General features: G+C 45.0%; 1 protein-coding gene across 1 annotated transcript; it reads left to right on the forward strand.

The window, feature by feature from the left end:
- Positions 1 to 4,043: 4,043 nt before the first annotated feature.
- On the forward strand, positions 4,044 to 4,766 carry LOC142202272 (olfactory receptor 11H6-like). Its single transcript, XM_075272332.1, has one exon. The coding sequence runs from the start codon at positions 4,044 to 4,046 to the stop codon at positions 4,764 to 4,766; it is 723 nt and encodes a 240-aa protein (XP_075128433.1).
- The last annotated feature ends 4,588 nt before the right edge of the window (positions 4,767 to 9,354 follow it).

Genomic DNA, 9,354 nt, shown 5'->3' on the forward strand with positions numbered 1-9,354 from the left:
TATACCAAGGAGAGCAGACTCCCTGTCTACTATGGACAATGCACCATCCAACATCTTCTTGGAGACACTGATCAGATTATCTCCACCCATTGTCCTCACTGGTCCTCACTAGTTAGAGGTATTTGCATACAATGTGCTAACACACTAGACCCGAATCAGCCAACTACACACTGATGTATATAACAGGTTAGAGAATACATTCCACATGAAATATATATTACACATTGCCTATAGTATAGACTCTAACCATCCCGTGACAGATACGCTCATCTGCACATAGTACCACGTGCCAGAGGATTAGATACGCGCATCTGCACACAGTACCATACAGGAGAGGATTAGATACGCACATCTGCACACAGTACCACACGCCAGAGGATTAGATACGCGCGTCTGCACACAGTACCACATGCCGTAGGATTAGATACGCTCGTCTACACACAGTTCCACACGCAATAGGATTAGATACACGCCTCTTCACACAATACCACACAGGGGAGGATTAGATACGTGTGCCTGAATACAGTACCACACTTTGGAGGATTAGATACATGCCTCTGCACACAGTACCACAAGCCAGAGAATTAGATACGCGTCTCAGCACACAGTACCACACAGGGAGGATTAGATACGTGCGTCTGCACACAGTACCCCACGCCAGAGGATTAGATATACGCGTCTGCACACAGTAACACAAGCCGCAGGATTATATACGTGCCTCTTAACACAATACCACACAGGTGAGGATTAGATACATGTGTCTGCACACAGTACCACAAGCCAGAGAATTAGATACGTGTCTAAGCACACAGTACAACACGGGGAGGATTAGATACGCGCGTCTGCACAAAGTACCACATGCCTCAGGATTAAATATGTGCCTCTTCACACAATACCACACAGAGGAGGATTAGATACGTGTGTCTGCACACAGTACCACACTTTGGAGGATTAGATATATGCCTCTGCACACAGTACCACAAGCCATAGAATTAGATATGCGTCTCAGCACTCAGTACCACACGCCAGAGTCATTAGATACGCGCGTCTGCACACAGTTTCACTTACTGGAGGATTAGATACGCGCCTCTTCACACAATATCACATGGGGAGGATTAGATATGTGCATCTGCACAAAGTATAACACCAACAAGGATTAGACACTTGCATCTAAACACAGTACTACACGGGGAAGGATTAGATACAGCTTTACTCCAGGTATCCATAACAACTGATCACAGGTTTTTCACTGACATCCAAAATGAGATACACATAATCACATGACACTTATGGACATACACACAAACCACATACAAAATACATCAGTGCAAAACTGGACAATTCTTATGGGGCCACTACACAAACATAAAATGTAATATACCCGTGCGAAGCCGGGTCCTCCCTCTAGTATATGGATATAAATGGAGGTTCTTAGCAAGGGCTTTGGTCAACCTGTAAGAGCCAATATGTCCCAAAAAAGTGATAAGTGGTCAAGATGTACTTTCAACCTTCAAAGGTTGTGAAAAGTCACCCCCTCTGTAAACACATGCAGATTATTGTATTTTTGTCTATATAAAATATGCCCATATTTTATAAGGAGAAAAAATCGCGGCATTGGCTGTTGTGAGTTCCTGGTGGATCAGAAGGAACAGTTTGTGCCTCGTTGATTTGTATCTGAATCCCCGTGTGGACCTTCATTTTATACATTTGGTTCTCTACCATTGAAGGTCCTGCAGTTGTTGTCTGGATTCCACATCCATAGGCAAGTTGATGTCCTGCCATTCCCAGTGCTGACAATTAGCTACATGTGTTTACAGGGGTTGTAACTTTTTACAACCTGTGAAGATGAGAGTCCATCTTGACCACTTATCACTTTGTCCGAGTGCATTCTCACCATTCATCTTTCTGTCTCATTATTTCCTCCTGAGCAATATAATAATAATAATAATACATTTTATTTCTATAGCGCCAACATATTTTGCAGCGCTGTACAATTTGTAGGGTTCCAATACAGACAGATACAATACAAAGAAAGTCATTTTACACAATGGGACTGAGGGCCCTGCTCGCAAGAGCTTACAATCTATGAGGTAGAGAGGATGACACAAGAGGTCGCAGGGGCGGAATTGCTTATACAGGGGTCAGAAAATTCTGTAATTGAGGTGACTGTCATTACACAAACAAAACTGTATGAGCCGTCAGCAGTCGTGTCCTGTAACATGTGGATGGAGCTTGGACAGATAAAGTTATCCTGAAATGGCCTCATATCATGTGGGGTAATGTGGGAGTGGGGACAGAGGAGGGTTACATTTCGGGGATTCTAATTATAGTGCGGAAGGGTTTACGTTAGACATTGTGATAGGCTTGTCTGATAAGATGCGTCTTTAGTTTGCGCTTGAAACTGTAGAAATTGGGAGTTAATGTGATTGTCCGGGGTAGAGCATTCCAGAGAAGTGGTGCAGCTCGGGAGAAGTCTTGTATACGAGCGTGGGAGGTTCTGATAATAGAGGATGGAAGTGTTAGGTCATTGAGTGAGCGGAGAACACGGGTTGGGCGGTAGAAAGAGATGAGGGAGGAAATGTATGGAGGTGCGGCATTATGGAGAGCCTTGTGGGGGAGGGGGAGAAGGTTATATTGTATTCTATAATGAATAGGCAGCCAATGTAATGACCGGCACAGACCAGAGGCCTCGCTGTAGTGACCGGCACAGACCAGAGGCATCGCTGTAGTGACCGACACAGACCAGAGGCCTCGCTGTAGTGACCGACACAGACCGGAGGCCTCGCTGTAGTGACCGACACAGACCAGAGGCCTCGCTGTAGTGACCGGCACAGACTGGAGGACTCGCTGTAGTGACCGGCACAGACCAGAGGCCTCGCTGTAGTGACCGGCACAGACCAGAGGCCTCGCTGTAGTGACCGACACAGACCAGAGGCCTCGCTGTAGTGACCGACACAGACCAGAGGCCTCGCTGTAGCGTCTAGACTGATAGCTATGTCTCTTTCCCTATCTCTGACCGCAAAAATGGAGAATAGGGTGGCGGCCGTTCTTATAAATGGGAGGTCACATGTTTTCAGCATCCAATGTTTTTTTTCAATTTTTTTCACTGCCTCTGTTGTCGTAGTTCCCGTCCCACCTCCCCTGCACAGTTATTGGTGCAAAAAACACACCAGGGAAGGTGGGAGGGGATACAAATTTTTACTGCGTATGTGGCCTGGTATTCAATTGTGAACAAATACATTGAACGCCATGATATTCGATCGAATGGTGTTCGCTCATCTCTATGCTTTACCTATCACTACTTTTAACAACTGTCCCTTTAAAGCTCCCAATCAAGGCTACATGCATACTATTTTTTTTAAAAAAAAAAAAATATTACTTGATATAGATTTTCTTCACAATAAACTGTTAATTGTAATTTTACATTAATAATCAGCAATTCCATGAATTAAAGCCTCTTGAGTATAAATCTCCCAGGACTCATTTTCCTGCCACCTGCTCTATTATTTAGTATATAAAGATCTAGACTTAGCCGCATTCTGGTCACATTCAGGGATCTTATGGCCTCACAACATCTCGGCTGCCGGCTTTTGCTTTCGGGACTTTACTTCACGAGAAAATGTCAACAAAGAAAATCTGGATTAAGTGCAAAAAAAGCATTAACAGAACATTTCTGTCTGATAATCCATAAAGCAGATTGCTAAAGATTCCTCTCAAATTATCTCCAATATCTTACACAGATATTTCTGCCCAGAACATGATTATTTAAGCTTTTAGCTTTGAAACATCTTGTTTTAGTTTATTACAACATATAATATAATTTGTATCACATGCAGAAGAAGAATCTGACGGCCGGCACTGAGTTTTTCCTTTCAGGATTTCAAATCAGCCAAAATTTTACAATTTTTCTGTCCTGTCTTCTCCTGGTGGTTTACTGTGGGACAATATGTGGGAACCTCCTGATCATCACCCTGGTGTCCACCAGTAAGATCCTCCACACTCCAATGTACTTCTTCATCTCACAACTCTCCATCAGTGACATTATGGTCATCACAGACATTGTCCCCAACCTGCTCTACATCTTATTGAGTAATGGGGCAGCCATTACTTTTATTGGTTGTATGACTCAGCTTTATTTTTTTTGTGGCTCTGAAGGATTTGAGTGTCTGCTTCTGGCTGTGATGTCCTATGACAGATATGTGGCCATCTGTAATCCCCTCCGTTACTCCACCATCATGACCAGTGGACATTGTGTGATATTATCTATTACTTGTTGGTTGTTTGGATTTCTGATTATTTTGATTTACATCATAAAAACTGCCAAGCTTATATTTTGTGGCCCCAATGTCATTGACCATTTATTCTGTGACCTTGTTCCTTTACTAGAACTTGCCTGTTCAGACACCTTTATTATCCATGTGGAGATTTATCTTATAGGGTTTGTAGCTGTATTTATCCCAGCCTTAATCATTATATTATCTTATACTTCTATTGTCCGGGCAGTCTTAAGGATCCCATCCAGTACTGGTAGACAGAAAGCCTTCTCCACCTGTAGCTCCCACCTCATTGTGGTCTCCATATTCTACTGGACCATATTCAGTGTTTATGTTGTCCCACCAACAGATATCACACTCTCCGTGAGTAAGATCCTCTCCCTGCTATATACTGTGTTTACTCCATTTATTAACCCCATTATATACAGTCTGAGGAATAAAGACATTAGGAAAGCCGTACAGGAAACATTTTCTAAGCGTGTGATCTGGTAAATTATCAATAACATGGTCTTCACTGAGGTTTTTTGCTGAGATTTTTGAGAATTGAAATAAAACATAATTTCATTACAATGCAAAATATACCAAGATTTTCTGTATCATACTCATTAGGTGGGTCTAATCTCAGCCTAGTAAGGAGGGATATAGGATATCTCGGTATTACCATTTTTTGTTTTTTTTTGCATTTTGATTAATTGTAATGAAAGTTTTGTTTTAGTTCAGTTCTATTTCTGTGATAAGATGTCTCGGATTCAGTCCAGTAGTCCATTACTAGAATGAAAACATTACAATTAGAGATGAGCGAACACTAAAATGTTCGAGGTTCGAAATTCGATTCGAACAGCCGCTCACTGTTCGAGTGTTCGAATGGGTTTCGAACCCCATTATAGTCTATGGGGAACATAAACTCGTTAAGGGGGAAACCCAAATTCGTGTCTGGAGGGTCACCAAGTCCACTATGACACCCCAGGAAATGATACCAACACCCTGGAATGACACTGGGACAGCAGGGGAAGCATGTCTGGGGGCATAAAAGTCACTTTATTTCATGGAAATCCCTGTCAGTTTGCGATTTTCGCAAGCTAACTTTTCCCCATAGAAATGCATTGGCCAGTGCTGATTGGCCAGAGTACGGAACTCGACCAATCAGCGCTGGCTCTGCTGGAGGAGGCGGAGTCTAAGATCGCTCCACACCAGTCTCCATTCAGGTCCGACCTTAGACTCCGCCTCCTCCGGCAGAGCCAGCGCTGATTGGCCGAAGGCTGGCCAATGCATTCCTATGCGAATGCAGAGACTTAGCAGTGCTGAGTCAGTTTTGCTCAACTACACATCTGATGCACAGTCGGCACTGCTACATCAGATGTAGCAATCTGATGTAGCAGAGCCGAGGGTGCACTAGAACCCCTGTGCAAACTCAGTTCACGCTAATAGAATGCATTGGCCAGCGCTGATTGGCCAATGCATTCTATTAGCCCGATGAAGTAGAGCTGAATGTGTGTGCTAAGCACACACATTCAGCACTGCTTCATCACACCAATACAATGCATTAGCCAGTGCTGATTGGCCAGAGTACGGAATTCGGCCAATCAGCGCTGGCTCTGCTGGAGGAGGCGGAGTCTAAGGTCGGACCTGAATGGAGACTGGTGTGGAGTGATCTTAGACTCCGCCTCCTCCAGCAGAGCCAGCGCTGATTGGCCAAATTCCGTACTCTGGCCAATCAGCGCTGGCCAATGCATTCTATTAGCCCGATGAAGTAGAGCTGAATGTGTGTGCTAAGCATACACATTCAGCACTGCTTCATCACACCAATACAATGCATTAGCCAGTGCTGATTGGCCAGAGTACGGAATTCGGCCAATCAGCGCTGGCTCTGCTGGAGGAGGCGGAGTCTAAGGTCGGACCTGAATGGAGACTGGTGTGGAGCGATCTTAGACTCCGCCTCCTCCAGCAGAGCCAGCGTTGATTGGCCGAATTCCGTAATCTGGCCAATCAGCGCTGGCCAATGCATTCTATTAGCCCGATGAAGTAGAGCTGAATGTGTGTGCTTAGCACACACATTCAGCTCTACTTCATCGGGCTAATAGAATGCATTGGCCAATCAGCGCTGGCCAATGCATTCTATTAGCTTGATGAAGCAGAGTGTGCACAAGGGTTCAAGCGCACCCTCGGCTCTGATGTAGCAGAGCCGAGGGTGCACAAGGGTTCAAGTGCACCCTCGGCTCTCCTACATCAGAGCCGAGGGTGCGCTTGAACCCTTGTGCAGCCTCGGCTCTGCTACATCAGAGCCGAGGGTGCGCTTGAACCCTTGTGCACACTCTGCTTCATCAAGCTAATAGAATGCATAGGCCAGCACTGATTGGCCAGAGTACGGAATTCGGCCAATCAGCACTGGCCAATGCATCCCTATGGGAAAAAGTTTATCTCACAAAAATCACAATTACACACCCGATAGAGCCCCAAAAAGTTATTTTTAATAACATTCCCCCCTAAATAAAGGTTATCCCTAGCTATCCCTGCCTGTACAGCTATCCCTGTCTCATAGTCACAAAGTTCACATTCTCATATGACCCGGATTTGAAATCCACTATTCGTCTAAAATGGAGGTCACCTGATTTCGGCAGCCAATGACTTTTTCCAATTTTTTTCAATGCCCCCGGTGTCGTAGTTCCTGTCCCACCTCCCCTGCGCTGTTATTGGTGCAAAAAAGGCGCCAGGGAAGGTGGGAGGGGAATCGAATTTTGGCGCACTTTACCACGCGGTGTTCGATTCGATTCGAACATGGCGAACACCCTGATATCCGATCGAACATGTGTTCGATAGAACACTGTTCGCTCATCTCTAATTACAATGTGCTCAGAGTAGGAGCTTAAGATTTTATCTATTCCTAGAGAACAATTATTAGTAAGTAAGTAATACTGAATTATCTGAATTTAGAACATTAGAATACAAATATAAACAGATAGATAGGTAGATAGATAGATAGATAGCTATATAGGAGATAGATAGATAGATAGATAGATAGATAGATAGATAGATAGATAGATAGATAATATCAGGGTCTGGGGTTGCTAGATGGGGTGGCATAGACACACAAGTCCAGTTTCTTTAGTCCAAAACAAAGGTAGAGTTTATGTTCGCTCAAAAGAGTAGTACAGCAACAAATGGAAACAATTCAAAAATATATACCTGCCCAGCTAGGCTCTAACTAATCATAGAGTAGGTGACCTCACCTAGAATAACAGAAATCCAAAAAGCCAGTAGTATCATTCAGGACACATCTCCAAAAAATGACCTCTCTGTTTGACACACCAGTCAAGCTCTGTCCCCAGTCTGCTGCTGGAGCTGACTTCTTAAGCCTCCTTTAATGAGCAGACTCTGCAGCTGACTTGCTGCTGGAACATCCCCAAAGTGTGGACTGGAGGGGGGTGGAATTACAAGTCCCACTACCAACCTACCTGCCATTCCTAAAAATCCAGCCCAGTATTGAGCATTTACCAAAATGCTCAGCAGACGAAAGTTGTCTGCTGAGAACAAACATTCCTTCTGGAGTTTTCTCATCTCACCCACCTGAGCAGTCTGGGTGAGATGTACACCCCCTCCATTACCTGACCAGCCATCGGCTTACACCCCCTCCATTACCAGACCAGCCATCGGCTTACATATTCCCCCCCCCCTCTTCTCCAGACCGGAGGGCTGGGCATTTGTTGCCATCATACAATGTACCCTTGACAGGGCATTAGCGTTTCCCAATCTTTTCCCTGGCCTGTGTTTTACATCAAACACAAAATTTTGCAGAGACAGGAACCATTGGGTAACCCTAGCATTTCTGTCCTTATTGATTTTCATCCATGTAAGGGGAGCATGGTCAGTGATCAACTTAATATTTCTCCCCAGGAGGTAATACCTCAGAGCAATCAGTGCCCACTTAATGGCCAAACATTCCCTTTCCACAATAGCGGAATTTTTCTCAGTGGGGACAGCTTCCTGCTGGCAAAGAGCTAACTTTAGCTTTTGGAACCCCTCCTCTGCCTCTGATGTCCAGTGGATCATCACTGACTTCCCACCTTTCATCAGGTCAGTGAGAGGAGCTGCAATAGAGGCAAAGTTTGGCACAAACCTCCAATAGTAGCCAGCAATGCCAAGAAACGCTCTGACTTGCTTCTTGGTTAGCGGTCTTGACCAGTTCTGTATTGCCTCCACCTTACTGATTTGGGGCTTTTTTACCCCTTTGCCAATGACATAACCCAGGTACTTGGCTTCCTCCAGCCCTAAACCACATTTCTCAGGGTTGATAGTAAGGCCTGCCTCACTTATGGAGTCTAGTACTGCCTGCACCTTACAGAGATGACTTCCCCAGTCTGGACTATGAAAGATCACATCGTCCAGGTAAGCTGCTGCGTAGTCATGATATGGCCGCAAGATCTGGTCCATCAACCTCTGAAAGGTAGCAGGAGCTACATGCAAACCAAATAGCATCTCTCAACTGTGCGGTACCAAAATTATCCAGTGATACCTCTAATTCAGGTATATAAGACTCAGGAGCTGGGGAAGAGGCATCATCTTCCTCTCCAGCTAGGACCCGTAATGGAAAGGTGTCACCCTCCTCATGTACTTTGGGCGTAGGCGGGGTTTCCACCTTTGGCTGCGTAGCTGTACCTTTTGCCCACAAATCCCAGAACAAAGGGAAATCACATCCCAAAATCACATTATGCATAAGGTTTTTTACAACACCCATTTCATAATAAACAGATCCTAATATAGTCTCTATTGTGACCTTGGACATGGGGTAGTCCTTGACATCCCCATGGATTCAACAAACACTCATACGTTTGCCTGGGATATAGTCTCCAGCTATGAAGCTGGCATGCACCAGAGTGACCAGGCTACCAGAGTCCAACAACGCCTGGATAGAAAGGCCATGCACTACAACATTGCAGACCTGAGGCCCAGTCTCTAGTCCTGTTGCCGCAGCACAGACAGGTCTGGCAAATAATGATCGACACCTACCAGCATCACAGTCCATTGCTTCAGAGGTGCATGGGCACTGGGAAGCAAGATGTCCCTGCTCATGGCATCTCCAACA

The sequence above is a fragment of the Leptodactylus fuscus genome, chromosome 5, assembly GCF_031893055.1.
Source record: "Leptodactylus fuscus isolate aLepFus1 chromosome 5, aLepFus1.hap2, whole genome shotgun sequence".
NCBI classification, from domain to species: domain Eukaryota; kingdom Metazoa; phylum Chordata; class Amphibia; order Anura; family Leptodactylidae; genus Leptodactylus; species Leptodactylus fuscus.